This window comes from Anneissia japonica, unplaced genomic scaffold (genome assembly GCF_011630105.1).
Source record: "Anneissia japonica isolate Jap-2015-1 unplaced genomic scaffold, ASM1163010v1 scaffold9_len2422644_cov172, whole genome shotgun sequence".
NCBI lineage: Eukaryota > Metazoa > Echinodermata > Crinoidea > Comatulida > Comatulidae > Anneissia > Anneissia japonica.
In genome coordinates this window covers 676220-697722 of record NW_022758107.1, presented here as the reverse complement: position 1 = coordinate 697722, position 21503 = coordinate 676220, and the positions used below count along the sequence as shown (strand labels likewise).

The 21503-nt window shown below is 37.1% G+C and overlaps 2 protein-coding genes across 5 annotated transcripts in view; one reads left to right on the top strand and one right to left on the bottom strand.

Annotated features, from left to right (window-relative positions):
- The window catches only part of LOC117125164 (fukutin-like), a 15761-nt gene extending 5967 nt beyond the window's left edge, over nt 1-9794 (top strand). For 2 of the 4 annotated variants that reach the window (XM_033271571.1, XM_033271570.1), the window contains exons 5-10: nt 3439-3630; nt 4487-4773; nt 5307-5569; nt 6458-6591; nt 6876-7003; nt 7542-9794. In XM_033271571.1, the coding sequence (XP_033127462.1) occupies nt 3439-3630; nt 4487-4773; nt 5307-5569; nt 6458-6591; nt 6876-7003; nt 7542-7755 (1218 nt within the window). In that variant the 3' untranslated portion in view covers nt 7756-9794. Of the gene's footprint in view, nt 1-69; nt 137-767; nt 1127-1372; nt 1519-1962; nt 1999-3438; nt 3631-4486; nt 4774-5306; nt 5570-6457; nt 6592-6875; nt 7004-7541 lie in introns of those variants that run through there. The other 2 variants (XM_033271569.1, XM_033271572.1) reach the window with 2 other exon arrangements.
- A 6258-nt stretch (nt 9795-16052) lies between these two features.
- On the bottom strand, nt 16053-16439 carry LOC117125125 (uncharacterized protein K02A2.6-like). The gene has a single exon (XM_033271524.1). The coding sequence runs from the start codon at nt 16437-16439 to the stop codon at nt 16053-16055; it is 387 nt and encodes a 128-aa protein (XP_033127415.1).
- Between the last annotated feature and the right edge of the window lie 5064 nt (nt 16440-21503).

Sequence of the window (21503 nt, the reverse complement as noted above, 5' to 3'; positions counted from 1 at the left end):
CAACACCAATTCAGAGGACACCCCTTTTAAGCTGTCTCTTATACACATCTAGATGTGTATAAGAGACAGTTATTGAGGTGTTATTTGTTGCCAATAATTATATATATTACTGTTGATATCGTTGCTTGGCTGATACGTAAGTAAGAAACCCAGATTATTAATGAAGAATAGGCCTAGGCATACCGTACCTACTAGGCCTCTAGCTAGCCCAGGCGGTCATCTACCCTAGCTAGGCTAGCTAGTGGCCCATGCCTAGGAAGATCGACTAGCTAGAGATGGCCTTAGCCGTGTGAGGATTTAGCAACTGGAATTCTCATGAAGTACATAATATTATAATAGCCCTATTGATTTCTGATAGATAATTTTCAATTGATGTCAACAACAACAATGACAAAATAACAAACAAAAAAAATATTATTTATAAAAAGGATTGTACAGTAAACAATAACACATCAACAATAATGCCTGGTGGTAGTAACAACAACCACAATGATAAACAACAACAACCACAGTGGTTAAAAACGAAATGATAGTTACTAATTACAAAGCAAACCACAGTCCACAGTGAGTGGTAGCAACAATGAGATTACCTTTACCAAAAAACAAAAATGAAATCATGAACAATAATGATAATAATTAAGTTAAAAAAACAATTTTTGTTTTTGCTCTCTGATGTAGTGATGATCTATTTTTATTTTAAAAAAAAGTGGTGGTGATACATAAATAAACATTCTCAACATGATCTATTTATTACAATGAAAATCAAGGTGGGCATCTACATCCAGATCAACCAGCCATCCTGGCAAAGTGCCACTGGTACAAAGCATCCAGATCAACCAGCCAATCCTGGAAAGGTGCCATCAGTACAAAGCATCCAGATCAACCAGCTATCCTGGAAAGGTGCCATCAGTACAAATCATCTAGATCAACCAGCTATCCTGGAAAGGTGACATCGGTACAGAGCATCCAGGCCATCCGTACTGGAAAGGTGATACTATAATAGTCCCAGTTCTCTGCCATCCACTCTTTCGGTCATGGGCCTGAAGCTTACCGACTGTAATGTATGGTGGAACTGTTTGAATCCGTATGCTGATTAAGGTTGCAGACCTGAATTGGAAAGTTCATAGTGAGTAGATCTACAGTAAAGTAATTGTGAACAATATAACTTCATACAGTATATACTTTTTTTTTGTAATTTGTTGCTTTGTCTGACAGAGGTCAAATAAGTCAAAGGTTAGATGTTAAGGGAAGTAGGTCAATAAATTCAAGTAAAATACTGTATTATCAAGCGGAGAAAAATGTCAACAAAATATCCTACTGTATCAGAAAGTATTTGGCCTAAATTGTAACTAATTTATTTTTCTTCTGCTAGATGAAATGCTGATCATAAATTAAAGGGCAGACAGTTGTAGGATGCGAAGAATTTCATCACTTGTTCTCATTCTCATCGTTGGCGCACTCTTCCTCATGCTTCAGATGTTCATTATTCATAAACTCCTTGAAAGGAACAAATCTGAGGTATGTGTCTTTCATTTAAGGACATTTCTGAATTAATTAATTTTAATCCATACTGGAACATCTTGAATAGTTCTAATAATTGTTTGGCTTTGATATGATTTGTGATTTTTAAACTATGATTTTTTTTTTTAATTTTTTTTTTGGTAATCTAGATATTAAACTTTCTATTGAGAAACACCTTCCCCAGTAACTCACTGATGAAATATATATACAGTAGAACCCCTCCTTTGGGACACCCCTATTATAAAGGAACACTTTTTCAGCCATGAAATGAGCAATATCTTTTAACACAATGGCCAACCCCAATTCAGAGGACACCCCTTTTAAGGGGACACTTTTTTTCCTCCCAAAGTTGTCCCCTTAATACGGGTTCTACTGTATTATCTTGAATAATGAATTCAAAGGTTATATCAAGTGTGATTGATTTTCTTGTGTTTTTCATAGGTACTGACTGTGAATAGCCAGGCACCAGTGCAGTATGTAAGTTGGACCATGGAGGTATTATTGAGAAGGCGATCACTCGAAAAAGCTTTGCGCACGCAGCGCTATGTAAATGAGGCAAGAGCAAAGCTGCCTTTGCGTGTGAAGAACGCATGCGCGATGTGTTTGAAGTCTGATGTGTTCCCCGCCACCACATGGTGAGCAGGCTTTAGTTTACCAAAAAATTGAAAGAACACGGAGAAATGGAGAGCATCTTCTTTTCTCAATGCGCACAACTTACAGTCAATCACTATGGCTGCGCAATCATTTCCACCTTGAAGCTAACACATTTATCTTTCCAAAAATACCAAACATAAAAATATTTTCTACAAAAATGAGTTTCGAATTTAATGAAACATTTACACCAGCTTTAAAGGTATGGTATATTTCAACTTGAATTTCCATAAATTGGATAAAACTTGATAATTCTAATTTTAACAGGTGTTAATTAAGGAATGATTGAGGATTATAATATTAACTAAGTCATTTTCGGGTTAACGAGGGTTAACTATTTGAAAATTAAATCCAAAATCAGTAATTTTCTGTTTTACACTGCCTTAGCTTTATAGTCGAACCAATTGATCTTTAGACAAAATTATAATGAACATATAATTAATTGTAACTGAAATATTTTGCGGAATCTGTTCCTGAAATATACACATAATAACACACTAAAAGTCCAAAAAAATCCAATCGGGGAACATTGTTAATCTTAAAGATATTTAATGAGTTAAAATCAAACGGGTTATCTCACAACTGCTGTGTTGAAGCGTATAAACGCATGTCGTTGCAAAGTTGTTGCTAACAGAAAAATGTGAATAATAAGATAATACGCCTGCGCGCGATCCAACGGCGGGGAACACATTGGTTTGTCACGTCAAAGAATCTGTTGCCAAGTGATCTCCTTCTCAGTAATACCTCCATGGTTGGAATGTCCAATATTATGAAATTGTCTGTGACCAATATCTGTGATTTGCCTTTATACAATTGTCCAAAGTCTCCCGTAAGTAGTCTCATAAATCAGGAAGTTCTCCTGCACTCCTGTGAACCAGGCTCCCGAAAATTCACAATAATTGCAAGTTTTGACTGCTGTATTACCAATTGTCTCCCTGAAGTCTGTGCCAATGGGTGTTTACCCCCCCCCCCCCCGATCAAAATCAAAAAATAATCTGCCTATCCATTGTTAGTCTAAAAAGCACCATTTGGACCATATACTAAGCCATAAAAACTGACTGAGGCTCTAGTAAAAATGGACTTAAATGCAAAATGTAAACCTGTAATTAAAGGGGCTAATCATCTGAAATCTGCAATTAATGATGTCATAATGCAAAAATTCCAAGGATTTGTGTAATAAGCGTAGGAGAGAAGGAGCAGTTGTCCTTCAGAAGTCTAATTGGAAAACCATTTGAAGACCATTTTAATTGATCGTTCATCCCACAGAGAGCTGTTAGTCTGTTTATGTCAGTGGTGAATGAATTATATGCTCCGGTGTTTTTGGTTGAGCCATCATTATTGACTGCCATTATGCAGAAAAGACTTGGAAACCTGAAGAAGAAACATGACTGTGAATTTTTATGCACAAGTCGAAACAAAACAACATTTGCAGCTGTAGGGCATCTACTTGTGCAAAAGGTAACAAATGTGATTTATCTTTCTGGTTTATAAATGTAAAATAATTTTTTAATTTAAACTATATAGAGTGACCGTTCCAACTACGTCCAGAATGTCAGTAAATAAAATAATGTGCTGCACTATAAAATTAATCTCATTACAAGGTTTGATCATTTTAGTTGTGTATTTTTTTTATTATTATTTAGTAGGAATAAGCTACCCAGTATGCTTGAAAAATAATGAATATATAATTTAATAATGTAACAAATTTTGAGGAGTTGACCTATGGACCCTAAAACACATTTTAACAAATTCTATAGGCCTGCCAGACCTAGCCCAAAAAACATAAATAGCAAAAGAATGAGCTCTTTGCATAATTTGCATTAAATTTGATGGTATGTCCGCCCTCTCTAGAATGGAGGAAAGTTATTTCATGGATTGGAGAAACCGATGAAAACAAATGAACCAGAGAGTTATCCAAACAATTCAAACCAATCAAAGATATAGCGTTGCCGCTCGGATGGATTAAAATTGCTCTCATAGACAACCTCATGAGGCGTTCCACTATATCATGAACTACTCTATCTTTTGCTATTCATTATCTTTGCCTAGCCCCAAAGCATCTAATAACTCTGGCAAAATTGGAGCTTCCAAGCTGAGTGATTGCTAAATCGGGAGAGGTTGTAGCCAGCTTATACTCTGAAAAAATTGAAGAATCCTACCTCTAGGTGCTTGAAATTGGTATGTTTAAAAGCAACACACATGAAATTACACTACAGTATTCCACACTTTAGTAATTTGTACTACTGCAAATAAAAAAAACTTTCCTTCTTAACCTGTAATTTATTTAACAAAAAATTATAAATTTCTGTTTTAGGAAGAGTTACTGAGTTCCTTAGAAAATCGAGGTTTTAAGATTCTGAAGACAGAAGGACCAGATCCACAAGTGACATCACACCACCACACTACATCAAACCTTGTCCCATATCATTACCTCTTGAAGTATCAAAACCACTTAATTCACCTAGTTCTCTTCTATGAAAGGAGCAGTTTATATTTCTGGAAAGCACCACTTAAGTTACCGGAATTGAGCAGTCTTAACCTACAAGAAATTTATCTTCAAAATGGCACATTTGCAAGCCCATATTCGGCAGCTATCAAAAAGTAAATTATTATTCATAGAACTTATTGGATCATAATAATTAAATATCCTACAGCTAGTTTGTTTATGACCAGCTAGGGTACAGTATCGAATTATTCCATTTGTGTAAATTACACATTGGAAATGATTGTTGAATAATTAATTCATGTGTTCTTAAAACTTGTCCGTTTATTGTTGAGTGTAGTAGCTTTGAGGAGGAACAAGCATTTGCTCTAAGAGATAGGCTTCATTGGAGCTTGAGCCACAAAAAGTTATTAAAAAACTAATTAATTTTGAATGACAGCTCTGCAGTAGTTTAAATTAGACATCTAAATACCTGAAAGACTGTAGCTTTAGATGACATCTTCCCCATGCCAGACTCCCACTTGGTTCTACTACTGAACCCTGCTACGGCCTAGGATAGGTAGCCCCAGACCTCGCCATTGGGCCCTGGTAGCCAACCACTACAGGTCCCAGTACTCAATGACATGCATTTCACTACAAATATGCTTTTAAACTTTCTATTAAAAACAGATTATCACTATTTATTTCACAGGGCTGAGGTAACAGAAATTAAAATTGATGGTATTTTCCTGAAAGTTCCAAAACGGCCGAATCAATTCCTAACAAGTCTTAAAAATTCAAAGTTCCTGGAGTGTAATTACCAGCAAGCTGAGGAGTTTTATAGGGCGTATCCAAAAGATGAGTCATTGGTAGCACTTGATTTTAAAAGTAAAGCAGTTCAGGTGATATCTCAAGGACAAAAGATTTTGGATGAGTTAGGGGTTCCATTTTGGCTCAGTAGTGGTACTTGCTTGGGTAAGTTTTTGTATTGTGCACTAATCACAATTATATACATCTACTTTTTGTATACCTCTATGTTGTAATATGATGGTGCTTGTGTAGCTATACTGCATTTGCATATGCACCACCACCTTTGGAGTAGTATATAGTGTTGTAAAAAACTTGATGAAAAAAAGTAATTCATTTTTAAAGACTTGTGTTTTATCATACAGAACTAGTTGTTATATGGTTATGTTGGTTGTTGTTTCCAACACCAGCTCTTTATATGGTGGCAGTGGTGGGATTCAAATCCATGTCAGAGAAATTACTGGCACTTGTGTTGTATACCTCATTTGCATATGCACCACCTGTGTGGTAGTATATAGTATTGTAATAATAATAATAATGTTGTATTTATATAGCGCATATTGCACATTGCCCCTATGCGCTTTACAGAGAAATAATATAGGCCAACTGAGAAAAAGCAAATAACAATAAAATAGTAACAATAAAATAAGATAAAAATAATCATAATAGCAATAACAATGAGACTAAACTACTCCTATTCCTTAAACTAATTAATGGTTGGCCGTTGACTCCGAGGAGCCCTTTGTTCAGCTATTGGTTTTTCTTGCTGCTGGGTGACCATAAACACCCTCCCCTCAGCAGTCACTAAGACATTTGAGAGGGTTGTCAGTTTAGTCGCCGATGCTTCGACTGGATGGAGTTTAATGTTGTACCCAGGATGTCCCTAACTACTCTTAAATACAGTATACAGTTACTCTTGTAATAAAGCCTCATGCTCTTATCATGCAGAACTGGTTGTTGTGTGGTTATGTTCATTTCCAACACCAGCTCTTATACATGATGTCTCTGTTCTTCTGGTTGCTCTTGTACTATTATTCATCTTCGTTTTTTCCTTAGGCTGGTTCAGGGAGTGCAATATCATACCACACAGTAAAGATGTTGATTTTGGTATCTGGGTGGTTGATTACAAGCAAAGTATAATAAGTGCATTTGAGATGAATGGTTGGATGTTGAAACATATTCTAGGAAAGGTAAGTTAAATATTGTACAAGTCTCCCTTAAATTAAAGATCCCTCCAATTAAACACCACCTCCATTTTAAAGACTATATTTCTGTGGTCCTAAATTTACAAATGTCTTTTTATCTTTATTACTTTAATTAGAGACTAAAGCTGCTAATGACCATGGAAACCCCAGTCTCAAGAGCGGTCTTTAATTGGAGGGTATTTTTATATCTGCACTCACATATGTTTATATCTGTATCCATATTATTACTACTTATTTTTACTTAAATTAATATATACATTTTATTTTAGGTTGAAGATAGTTTTGAATTATCATTTCTTCACAACAACGGTTTAAAACTTGACCTGTTCTTCTTTTACGAAGAGAAAGATCATGTTTGGAATGGTGGTACTGATGTGTATACTGCAGCAAAATACAAGTAAGATTTTTTGCAGAACTTAGAGATGTTAATTCATGACATAAAAAACAATTATTATACAATATTGAGGGCATTAATGGAATTGACCCAAAGGAGACATTATTGTCTGAAAAATGGCTGCAGGGACTGAAAATATTTTTTAAATTTCATAACTTAATTTGATAGTGGTGATATTAATGAGTATGATAATAAATATAATTATAATGGCCATAATAATAATAATAAAATAGTAATGATGATAACATGTAAAATATGAGGGTTTTAAACTTTTACAGTTGATAGTTTAAGCCACAACTGCCATGCAAATCCTACTCCCAATAACAATAACAATAGTAATGATAATACACAATGTAATACCTAAAATTATAGTAAGATTAATCATCATAATTAAAATAGATGATAATTATAAAAGGAGTTATGAAGGTCTAATAATTAATGTTAAAGATAACAATTATAATAATAATAGTATGGTTAAATTTAGTATCAATAATAATGCAAATGATTATAAACTTATAATTCTAGCATCTTTATTTTGTAGGTATAGTTTTCCGAAGTTCAGTTTGTGTTGGACTGAGTTTCAATCAATGCTTGTACGAGTCCCTTGTGAGACCCAACCATATATTGAAGCTAACTATGGTAAATATTGGAGAAAGAAAGTTGAGGAATGGGACTGGAAGAGCAGCCCACCAAATGTTAGAGAGAATGGACATTGGCTGGAAGAAGAATACCAAGATGTTATACAAGTGTTCTAAATTCTGACATGTGGTTGTCTCCGGACTAATGGTGCTGCCAAAAAGGCCAGTTTTAAGAAAATAAAATACTTTACATGTGTGCATTATACTGAAGAAAAGGTATACTGATCTCGCAGGAGTGTCTCGGCTACCTTCCGCTATCCAACCAACTAATCAAAATGACACGTGAACTTCCAAGGTGTTTTAATGTATTCACTGCAAATCTCAGTGTTGATTTTCAACCAAAAACTTTTGTAAGTCCTTGCTTTAACAGGTTAACTGTAAACATCAACATGGAAACATTATTATAGTGCCCTCAATTGATATATGTGCAAAAACTCGAAATAAGCTGTCAACTGATGTGATCTGTATGGTAGATTTATTCAATTTTTCTCATTTAATTCTGCAATAACAGCCATAATAAACAAGCTTCACATCAGTATTTGCTAATATCATTAGCATTTACATAACCAATTTCAAAATATTTAACCGAGGAATCATAATATACATTATAATCATCTTTAATCATGATAGATATATTTAAAAATGTTGATCAATCACAATAACAATGAATTTAATTGTGTCAACAAAAAAACTGATTTCGCACATTTTCAAATTTACAAATTGTGCATTCCCTGCTTAGCAATATTTTCGGGTTAGCAACACTTTCTGGTTAAATTAATACATGTAACATACGTTTCCAGAATTTCTTTAGCCAAGCCTACAGAAATCGCACATTTATTGAGATTTCTACCAGGCCCTGAATTTAACCAACATATTAAACGTGGTACATAATCTTGGCATTATTAATCTCTCTACCGACATAGGGCGCAACGTTTACGTAACACTAAAAACTTCTTTCCAGATTAAGTCCCTAATATTTTGAGCATTACCCCATTGTTTTGTTGATGTATGCAAGAGTATTGTGGTCTGTAAACACTTCCATTTTTGCTCTGATCAAATACTCCTGCATTTCTCTGCTACTGCCCACTTTACCTTGCTAGGCTAGTCAGGCTAAAAATAATTTATTTCATTATAAAAAAACCAAGAATCTTGTCCATTTTATCGTAAAATGAACACGTCGTTTACCCACACCCACTCTAATTACTGGGGTTTTTTTGTTGTTCTGTACTTTTTTCAGATACTCAATGCAATTATTCATGTGTACAATGAACAGCAATACTTTCCCATCCCCGGGCATTATACTTCATGCCTTCGAATCCCTGCTTATGTTCTTTTTCACCCCAAATCGATATTAGCGCTATAATTCTCCACGCGTCCAGTTTCACTTTCTTTTTCCGACATCTTGTTGTGTTGCTTGGCTGTCCGCCTTCCTTCTTTTGCTTCGGTCTTTTTCTGCTGTATTTCGGTTGTTTTGTGATGGAAGTGGCTTGTAAGGGTCGCTTGTAATTACTAAAAATGCACATAGTTTTGACAGACGGCATTTGCACAGCGGAAGTAAAGGTCAAGATGTAGCACCCTCATTATTTGCTTTTCACAGCCTCAGAAGTCTTACCGCGACTGGGGTGAAACTTTCCAGAAAAGTCAGACAGCGGTAAGATTTCTTCTACCATGGTCTCGGTAATATTTTTACCAAAGTAAGTCCAGTGCGAATGAGGCTTAATTCTAACAGTTCTATCTTGAAACTTGAGTAGGCTGGGTATGCCTTTTCTACCTTTTTGAAGATATGTCAAGAACTGGCCATCATGAAGCCTTTGATGGGTTACCGGTGAGCGCATGCGGAAGTGCAATCTGAGGGATGCCTTTTACGAACTGTAGATAATAAGAGGCGTGCCCAAGAAAGGACTGAAGTTTAGTTGCTGTCTTTGTGGTTGGCCATTGTTTAATGGATCTAACCTTCTCTGGGTCTATAGAGATGCCTTTAGCTGTTACTGCATGACCGGTGAATGAAGTAAAATATTGTGCTCCTCTAGTGTTTCCTCGATCGGTGAAGGGGAAACGAGTCCCTGATAGTCTTGCGATTAAACTGCTTATAGTCTATACACATGCGCAGTGTACCATCTCTTTTCCTGACTGGGACAATGGGGCTGGCATACGGGGATTTGGAGTATTTTATAATATCTTTTATTTATATTTATAATATCCTTTTTTTTATAATCACTCTCTGCAAAGGCATCTTGGCTGTCTGCTATTAATCTAGCCCTTGTTGATCACCTTCCTTCAGGTCAACTTCAGGGGGTAGTACTACTTCACTGCCATCCTGACACGCATAAGTATTAAGCTCAGATGGGTTGCTAGCTACACCAACTAATCGGACATTACCCTCTTTTAAGTTTTCTTTAACAATGTCCACAACAGCAACTGCTACAGTGCCATTATTCTGCTGGATCTCAACTTCAATCTTGCGCTCTACACCAACAGCAGCTACAATTGTTGCACCGGGTACCAAAGTTAATTTATCCGAGGACTTGTTTACCATATTGGACTTTGTTATTATCTATCAGGGAACAGCCTTTTACAACATCAAACTGGTGTTTTCCCGTCCTGCAGTTTGGATTTAACAAACACATCGCTGTCACTCCAGCCCTTGCCTTGTACACTGCACTCCACTCGACAGACCGACAATGGGGGGATGTCTTGGCTCTTAACAACAGTAAGATTTACAGGATGATCAGCTAATGCCACACCAGTACCTAATGAAAACTGCTCTTTGCCTCAGCATCAATATCTTGGAGAAAAAAATGGGTGCTACACCATCAATTTCAATATTTGAAACTGAGCTTGGAGCAATCAGAAAATCTGGTAAACTGCCAGTTCCCACAGTAACTACACCAGTTAGACCTGAAGTTGGCTGTACTGGTACTACTCCACCGACATGACTTGCGGTAGGCTGCATTTATACAACTCCATCAAATTTTATATCGGTATCTTTATTTAAAAAAAGTTCCTTCATTAAAAAATACATTTGCAGCAAAATGCTGAATTGTAGTATTTTGTATAAAAAAATGTACAACAAGAGTTAGATAAAATCTAAGAGTCAGACTTTCATAAATAATTTCCATAACCTTTAATGGTTTTCTAGATGGAAACTTATTAGGCGACTCATGTTCCTCGGGAAACAGTGGCATATCTAGGGGAGGGCATGGTGGTGCCCCTCCCCCCCCCCAGTCGCCACCAAAAAATCACGCTCAAGTAGTTAAAAATCACCTAAAATCACCTCGACTGATCATCGAGCCCCCCTCCCCACACTTCACCTTCGTGCCCCCCATCATTTCCCCTTCCCAATTCAAGACTTCTAGATACGCCACTGTAGGTCCAGGTCGTTTAATCTGTTGTCTTTGGTGCAAATCTGTCAAAAGGGGGGGATACTTCATTAAGCTTCTTAATTTCTGCAACCCTCTCTCTCCAAGCGTTGTGTAAGTAATTTGGTAGCTTGTTGAGTACTTGGAAAACTCCATGAGGATAATTTAGCATACTGAGGCTGGGAAGATCTTTCATCTGTGCTGTAGTGTCAACTCAGATGTCTGAAAACTTTGAACTCTGAAAATTTTAGAAATGTGAGTTTATTTAATACCAACCGCTATTTTCTACTCTTTCCGAAAAAATGTTTGTAGTTCGACCCATGCCTCCTTGTATGCTTTGTCAGGGTTGCTCGCATGGCAATTCCCAAATCTGTCTCATCTGTCTCAAATCTGTCCCAAAAGACCTCGTGTGCTGGTTGAATTTGAAGCGCTAATGTATCACTTATTTGTATAGTGAGTTTGTTAAGTTCTTCTCTTTTACGTCTTTCAATTCTACACCAGGTGCAGTTCTATTTGTGTAGAAACCTCTATTGGTGAGTGGCTAAAGTTATGTAATGACCATTGAACACATTTACCACTTCGTCAGAGTCTAAAGGTTTTCAAAATGAAGCATCTAGTGGCACCTGTGAGTGAGATGAGATTGGCATACAATTAAAATTCAGCTGGACTTCGTGGTCACTGGAACAGCTTCAAAAGTTGGCTGCGTGATCATATGATGTCTGGTTTCAAATTCTTCCTTTATTATTGCGTCAGAGCGTGCTGTCTCAACAGCGGCTTCTTGTGGTGCCCTAAGGATTCTGAGTTCCGTTTACCCAGCTGCATGTTGTTTCATGTGGACGTACTCCTTCTGCTGTAGTTCAAGTTTAATCTTGGCTTCAGGGTCAACACCACAAAAATGCAATTGACTACTGACCTATTACTACACCATAGCTTCCTCGTACCAGCCTATTATTTAGTGTCTGGTCTTTCATTAGCTGAAGGGCTTGTCGTTGCTCTTCGATTTCTGCAGAAACCTCCGTCCTGTCATACAACTACAACAAGGAATAATTGGAATATTTTCCAAAGTCTCTCGTGGTTATTGAACTCTCTGAAAATTTTAGAAATGTGAGTTTATTTAAAATACCAACCGCTATTTTCGACTCTTTCCGAAAAATTTTTTGTAGTTTAACCCACGCCTCCTTGTATGCTTTGTCAGGGTTGCTCACATGGCAATTCCTAAATCTGTCGACTAAAGCCTTTTTGTGTAATTGGCAAGAAAGTCTAATTTTTTAGTAGAAAGTATAACGGCCTGATTGAATGCCATGGTTGAAACATCAAGGGATCATCTTCATACTCATCGGCCTTTCTGACCTTAGAGTGATAAACAAGGCAGGGAACAATGTCCTGGCATATTAAGATACCACAGTAACACAGTTCCTCATATATACTAATCTAATCTAATCTAATCATATTTATTTATATAGCGCCTTTCTTTGCAGATACGAAGCACTTTTGTCCCTGGTCATTGGATCCACATGCTAAGTGTTGCTGCTGTATTCAGCGCAGGAGCAAGCAACCCCACCAGTTACCCATTTATACTCCTGGGTGGAGAGAAGCAATGCAGATAAAGTGCCTTGCTCAAGGACACAAGCGAAATGCACAGCGATGGAATGAAACCCCGACCTCAAGGTTGGGAAACCAAACCTTTCATGCTGCGCCAAACCGCTTCCACATACATTCCATATACTACATACAGAATCCACAACAGTTATTGATACTTTCATCCTCTTTCATCTTGACTGCCCAAACTGTCACAATTCCGTGGCAACTTCCTACACTTGCAAATCTACAAAAGATTTTGTGAGCGAAGCTAGCGCAATCTGTCTCAAATGACTTTTTAAGTTTCCGCCTGCTTCCTCGTACCAGCCTATTATTTAGTGTCTGGTCTTTTATAGTTGAAGGGCTTGTCGTTGCTCTTCGATTTCTGCAGAAACCTCCGTCCTGTCATACAACTGCAACAAGGCATTGGTGGAATATTTTCCAAAGTCTCTCATGGTTATTGCACTCTATTGTGCAAAGAAATTGTCAGTGCCGGCACCTTCTTGCCAGGGCCAAATCAGACTTTTACCAATCGTAGTAGTTCTGACCTCTGCCTTGTACTACTGCAGAATAGTACTAAACTAATGTAATAGATCAAAACAATATAAATAAAATAAAATATCATAAAAACAGTACTCAATTTCCAACCACAGGTACACACATCTGTTGACTGCTCCAGCCCGCAAAAGAAAAGAAAACATGTTCATCTCCGTAGGCCTATTTACAGTACTGTACATGAAATCCCTGATAAAATGTAGCTACGCGTGGCGTACGAGCGCAACATGTGGAAACAACAAACAAAATAGTTTCTTATAGAAAAGCATAAGTAATCACAAACCCAGCTTCTCACAATAGCACTTAGCTCTTTCACGATCCAGTATCTTCTGATATAACTGAAAATTTGCCCATAACCAGCACTATAAATAATATAAGCATCTCTGTTGACTTTTGATTAACAGCCTTGTGATTAGATGTTTGGGGTCTAAAATAACTGCATGTGCAACTATCTGCGCATTGTTTGCTCTCCTTAGCCTACCGCCAATCTGATCAGTAACATTTCTCTATCATACTTGGGTGTTACTATCCTGTCATGACTTGCCATTCCTGAGCAAGAAGTATTCTTCTTTAAAAGATCCTCTTTGTTCTGGTCTTAGCATCATTTTTTCTTTGATTAACAGTGCACTTATGACTTTCTTCTCATCATCATCTTGCATCTTTGCATGGTAGGCCTCCTGTAGATCTTCCCATTTTCATATGACTTCAAAGCGATATCGTCACTTAAAATTCAACTGTAAGTTGTTCACAGATCTCTGATCTCTTCTCTTTGCAACCTGTCGACCCTTAACTCTTGTCTTCACAACTTGGGATAAGTCACGGCAAGATTCAAAATACCTGTTTCCCCGTTGCAGTCACAGTCTTATTTTGATCTCTGCCACTTAAATTGAAAGAAACTGTGTAAACTATCCAACTGGTTTCTTAAGCCATCCAAGGACGATTTTTTTTCCTGATCAACTTAAAATAGCTAAGGTTATCCCCATTTTCACAAAGCTGGCCCTCCTGACATTTTTTGTAATTATCGTCCAATTTTCTGTTCTTCCTGTGTTCTTCAAAATCTTTGAACGTTTGATTTACAATAGACTTTATAATTTCATTTCTCGTTATAATTTACTATGCAATACTCAGTTTGGTTTTCTTCATATATGGTTCTTTTAGAAGCATACAATTGTATAGTCAGCAATTTAGATAACAATCAACATACTCTTGGTATATTCCTAGACATTTCAAAGATGTTCGATACCATAAATCACGATATTTTGCTGGCCAAATTATTCCATTATTGTGTTCGTGGTCTAATGTGGACTTCCACAGGGATCTATATTGGGTCCTTTACTTTTCATCCTCTTTATTAATGATATTTTTCACACGTCCAATGTATTTTCATTTTTCATATGCTGATGACACTAATATTATTGTTTCTCACCCCGATTTTGATAATCTAATTTCTCTTGTCAATAATGATCTTTGTAAATTATCCACTTGGTTCAAAGCAAATAAACTTTCCTTAAATATTGCAAAAACTATATATTATACTGTATTCAGAAATAGGCATAGTGATCGTAATTATCCCGACATTAACATAAAAACTGATAATGTTACGATTTCTAAGGTGTTACGTACTAAGTTTCTAGTATTACGGCGAAATATACTGGTTTTTTATTTAAGGTCAAAAAATCGCTTCCCAGTGATGCATTATTTTCATTATATAATACATAAGTTCTTCCTCATTTAATTTATTGTAATATTATATGGGCTGATGGCAACAATTGTAACCTTCGTTCCATACAACTTAAACAGAAACATATCTTTCGGTTATGTTCTAATGCTCAACGATATGATCATACTGCCCCTTTATTTGTTAAATTCAGTACTCTTACTATATATGATATACATAACTTGTTAAAAGCATTATTTATGTATAATTTTGTTAATAGCCTTCCAGTAAATTTTTACAATTATTTCATCAAAAACCAATCTTTTCACAGTTATGTAACCAGATCAGCTTGCATGTACAGTATCACCCTCAAAATGTTCACACTGATCTTGCAAGACACACTATTACAACTCAGGGACCCATATTATGGAATAGAATTAATGAACAATATAAGAAGTCACCAACAGTACATACTTTTAAGGATTGTTATAAAAGATATCTTATTTCCAGTAGGTCCACTGATAAGTTTAAGATAACTTAGTATAAAGCATACTCCAAATAAAGTAAGACTAGTCATTTTGATTCAATATTTCGATCTTTTATTAGATCATCATCAGGAATGAATAAAGATTCCAACATTACAAACATATATTCCAGAGGTGTTACAGAAAATTAACCAATGAGAAACAGTCAATAATGTAGCCATATCTTATTTTTTTCTTGTATAAGTAATTAAGTTATATTTAATTGCAAAATAATTTGCTCTTTACTACACACTTCATTGTTTGATATATTGCCAACATGATGTCCATGTCCTGTTTGTCTGTTTGTCTGAGTCAATGTCACTGATTTTTTTGTTTTTTTGGTATATTTTCTATATTGTGAGTGTACTGGCATTTTTTTTTAATTTTTTTTTTGCTTGGGCACCTCACTTAGGGTGGCCATCTCATCGAGCTTTGCTCTTATTGATAATTCCCTTCCGTTTGCTTTTATTTATTTTATAAAATTACGCATTCTATAAAATTCTGATATTTTCTATAGAATGTTGTATTTCACTCTATAGAAAATTAGTTTGTTGCACAATTTATGTATTGGTGACTCAGCCCTACAGTCGATTTTCAATAAAAGTATTATTGCAGCATCTTCAAATTTATACACCTTTTAAAGAAATCCATCAAGATACAATTTCTATAGAATTTTTTTGCCTCTTAGCTTCTATAGAATTCTATAGAGCTCTATAGAACTTTTTTGTATGGGTGTATGTATTATCTTTGTGGGTCATCTGATTTTATTATGACAGGCAGGTTTGTTTGTAGACGTCTTCTGTACAACAATTCTCCCGGGCTTGGTAATTTTGCATAAATGGGGTTGCGTGCAGACACAATGCCATGTCTGGGTCTGAACCAGACGTGTTGCACTTCAGTAATCGTTGATTTGATGGTCTGGATCATCCTCTTAACAAAGCCATTCAATCTTGGGTAGTGCGTTGAGCTTGTTTTGTGCACTATTTTCCAGTCTTTGCAAAATTGCTTATACTGCTGGGAGGCAAATTGTGGGCCATTGTCCGAAAAGATGGTGTGAGGCGAGCCTTGTTCTGATATTATTCGTTTAGTCGCCTGTATTTTTACACTGCTTGTGACATCCTTTGGCATTTTTCTTAAGAAGAGCATTTTGCTGTAATAATCTGCCACTATGAGATAGTTGTCTGAATCTAAGTGGAACAAATCAGTGCCTAGAGTGTGCCATGGGAGCTCTGGAATCTCTGTTGGTATCAGAGCAGTGGTGGCGCCAGCGGGGTGGGGGGCTCAGGAGGGGCTTAAGCCCCCCCCCCCATCGGTCTGGTCAAGCCCCCCCCCCATTGGTCACAGCTCGTCGGGCAGTCGGACCAAAAAAAAAGGGGGGGCCTAGTTTTCACATCCCAGCCATTTCCAGCCATCTAGAAATCCCATTTTTTTCCTTAAATCTCGTTTTGGGAGGGGGGTGACCCCTCCTACCATACCCAGAATTTTTCAAATTTATTTAAAAATTCAATTTACTCATTGTAAAATCCGTTAATTGGAATTTTATTTTAATATTTTATTGCTGAACATTATTAGAACTTATTTATTGTTGGTATTATACATTGCCGTTTATATTATGCATGTGTTTAAGATTTAATGCAAAGATGAAAAGTGGACCACAACTATATTTACTTTTTTAATGAATAAAATTATCTAATTAAAAGAGATGTATTATTTGTATACTTGTGTCACAATTTCATGTTGTTTTTAACTTAACTGTAGAGTTGCAGAACCACACATTCAAATGGGAAATTTACGAGATGTAACATATACTGTATGTTGAAGCTTGCGGTACACCATGTAGGTAGTTCTGAAAAGAACTGTTGTAGTTGAGAAAGTCTCGACGTTTTGATTGAGTTGCTTCAATCGTCTTCAGGACAATAATATCTGCAGAAACTCCAAACAGAGAAATACTTACTGTATATGTTTGGGTAGAGAGGCTGGATGGGTGATTAGGTGGATAAACTGACCAATGAGAAGACTGCTAGTGAAAGGCTAAAACAAAAGCCATTGTTCACGGAGACAAAGTGGAGGGAACGCAAGATGTAGCTTTCACTTATCTTCCCAACCAGGGGTGGCGCCAGGATTTGCCCGACAGGAAGTGGGCGTGGTCGAGCTTCGATTAAAAGATTTCGAAAGTGATCCAGGGGGTGAAGCCCCCCCAAAATATTGATAATTTAGGGGTTTCAAAGGGTTATCTAATCGATTTTAGAGTCTACTAATATGTAGAAAATACATATATTTTTTTTCCTCCCCGACGAATTGTGTTTTTTCTCCCCAACGCGTGGGCGGGGGGGGGGGGCCCTGTCCCCCCAGTCCCCCGCTGGCGCCACCCCTGTTCCCAACCCTACTCAATCGATGCAATGCTAATATATCATGAAAACCACTCTAATAAAATTAGATTTTCAAGGTTAATACTGAAGATTTTTCTGAAATAAATAATGCACTGCTAATTATAATGTTTAAATATTAGATGATTAACGACGATTAGAAATGAAGTCAGATATGGGCCTATGCAGGATTTTGCACTTCCAGTATGGAGTACACATGCGCTAGTCAGTGGCGGCTCTAGGATATATTTTCTGGGTGGGGGGACTAAGTTGTCCGACAGGGGATACTTGAGCTAGTAGGCTCGAGCTGGAGGAAGGGGTTGAGAGGGGGTACCCCTCCCAAATGAGATTTTTTTGCACTTCCTAGTATGGAGTACACATGCGCTAGTCAGTGGCGGCTCTAGGATATATTTTCTGGGTGGGGGGACTAAGTTGTCCGACAGGGGATACTTGAGCTAGTAGGCTCGAGCTGGAGGAAGGGGTTGAGAGGGGGTACCCCTCCCAAATGAGATTTTTTTGCACTTCCTAGTATGGAGTACACATGCGCTAGTCAGTGGCGGCTCTAGGATATATTTTCTGGGTGGGGGGACTAAGTTGTCCGACAGGGGATACTTGAGCTAGTAGGCTCGAGCTGGAGGAAGGGGTTGAGAGGGGGTACCCCTCCCAAATGAGATTTTTTTGCACTTCCTAGTATGGAGTACACATGCGCTAGTCAGTGGCGGCTCTAGGATATATTTTCTGGGTGGGGGGACTAAGTTGTCCGACAGGGGATACTTGAGCTAGTAGGCTCGAGCTGGAGGAAGGGGTTGAGAGGGGGTACCCCTCCCAAATGAGATTTTTTTGCACTTCCTAGTATGGAGTACACATGCGCTAGTCAGTGGCGGCTCTAGGATATATTTTCTGGGTGGGGGGACTAAGTTGTCCGACAGGGGATACTTGAGCTAGTAGGCTCGAGCTGGAGGAAGGGGTTGAGAGGGGGTACCCCTCCCAAATGAGATTTTTTTGCACTTCCTAGTATGGAGTACACATGCGCTAGTCAGTGGCGGCTCTAGGATATATTTTCTGGGTGGGGGGACTAAGTTGTCCGACAGGGGATACTTGAGCTAGTAGGCTCGAGCTGGAGGAAGGGGTTGAGAGGGGGTACCCCTCCCAAATGAGATTTTTTTGCACTTCCTAGTATGGAGTACACATGCGCTAGTCAGTGGCGGCTCTAGGATATATTTTCTGGGTGGGGGGACTAAGTTGTCCGACAGGGGATACTTGAGCTAGTAGGCTCGAGCTGGAGGAAGGGGTTGAGAGGGGGTACCCCTCCCAAATGAGATTTTTTTGCACTTCCTAGTATGGAGTACACATGCGCTAGTCAGTGGCGGCTCTAGGATATATTTTCTGGGTGGGGGGACTAAGTTGTCCGACAGGGGATACTTGAGCTAGTAGGCTCGAGCTGGAGGAAGGGGTTGAGAGGGGGTACCCCTCCCAAATGAGATTTTTTTGCACTTCCTAGTATGGAGTACACATGCGCTAGTCAGTGGCGGCTCTAGGATATATTTTCTGGGTGGGGGGACTAAGTTGTCCGACAGGGGATACTTGAGCTAGTAGGCTCGAGCTGGAGGAAGGGGTTGAGAGGGGGTACCCCTCCCAAATGAGATTTTTTTGCACTTCCTAGTATGGAGTACACATGCGCTAGTCAGTGGCGGCTCTAGGATATATTTTCTGGGTGGGGGGACTAAGTTGTCCGACAGGGGATACTTGAGCTAGTAGGCTCGAGCTGGAGGAAGGGGTTGAGAGGGGGTACCCCTCCCAAATGAGATTTTTTTGCACTTCCTAGTATGGAGTACACATGCGCTAGTCAGTGGCGGCTCTAGGATATATTTTCTGGGAAGATCTTAACCGTCTCTCTCAAATTTAAGACCTCTCTCTTATACACATCTAGATGTGTATAAGAGACAGATATATATATATATATAGTATCCCCTCCCCCACTTTTGGTATGTCATGCTTAAAGTTATATTATACACACTATTTACTAACATACAAAACAGATCAATGACACAAAATTTATTTCAAAGAAGTACTGGGACCGACTGGTACTGCCATCTGGGCCAAATTTCATTGCTGTGTGTAGGCCTAGACACCATATGCTACAGTATGTCCCTACTAAAATCAAAATCAAAATCTTGATGAGGTGAGACTTTTTTTATACCTGGAATAAAGGTGGAATAAAAATAGAAATAAAATTTAGTTTTCTTATTTATCAAATAGTTTTGCCAAAATTATCCAGACTTGGTGAATGTAAAATAGGATAATTAGTAAATGCTTCAAATTTTATTTAAAAAAAAAACCCACACTTGAAATAAATATTTTACTGTAAAATTACAGTATGGACGCTGACTGGAAAATATGGACTTTAATATGCTCCATTATCTTTTCATGTTGTCTGGTATCTATGGAGTAATATCATAATGTTGACTACAGCCTGTCAATACCTAACACTAGATATCAGGACAATTAGACGTGTCAGATGTCATGTAAAAATCTTTCACACCCTCTTTGCGATTTTGTTTTACAGAAAATCTGTTCTAAATGTTGTAGATAAAAAAAATGCATTTTACCATAATATTGTTCCATAAGGAATAATGTTGAGTTCATTATGTTGCACAAAATTAAGGCCTAAGTAAATATCATCATTAGTGTTAGTTTAATATAATTTTTTTTTAATTGTTTCTGTATCTGCAATGTAACATCAGGGAATACAAAGTGCTTGATCATAGAAAATATGTGAGTTCTCGCCACAAAATGAGTCTCATCGTTAGAAATTCAAAAATTGAGTTTATATTATATTATATTGGGTAGATCACATTACTGTATAAGCTTTCATTTGGTCTTTGAATGGCTTCCCTACTATAAGTAAATCCAGAGATGTGAGCATTTAAAGTTTAAGTGTATAAGAACCACGTTTTGAGAAAATCGACCTCAAAGATAAACTAACCTGTACAAATAATATGAATAGAATTACAGAATATGTGCAGAGAACACTGTCTTGGCAAGAAAATTTGCTTAAAGAGTATACAATCATAAAATATAAGTATCAAGTTATTCAAAAACAATAAAATCAACATTTTGTAAAAATGTTGACTTTGGCCTGTTTTGGTGAATATGTCAATATGATTTCACCAATGATGCATCTCATTTCATGGTGAGACCTAACATATGTCTAAAAAAAAAAGCTCATAAAGGTGGGATTCATGTGTAGATTCTACAGTAGTTTCTAAATACTATAAATTTTAATGAGTAAAAAAAAAATGGGTATTACAGTAACTATGAACAAAATGTTGAGCAACTTATTCATTAGCTTTAAAAAATCTAATAATCGTTAAGTTAGAATTGTTCTATCATTGGTATAATAATAATTGGATTACCAAGATACGGTAATGGGATGGGGCTACAGTACTCTATGCATCTCCCTGGCTCACTTGCAAACTTACCAATCACATGGCCCTCACCCATTCTCCATGCTCAGTGCCTGAAATTTTCTTGTGATCATGGTACATCTTGAATATTTCCATTTTTTTTTTTTTTTCTATTCTGTATTTGAGATAGCTATAATTTTATGTTCTGTTTATTTTTATGTCAAAGTATCTTTCCAGATAAGGTAGTTAGTACATAGATTGTATAATACAAGTTTCTTGGCGTGTATACTATTATACTATCTTATCTGAGATTAATCAGTGGTCTTTAGATTAATAATTCTTTATTTGTTTATATTTTATATTCTAAAAATTTATTTCTATTCTTTATACTTTAATGACTGGCTAACCCATTGTGAGCC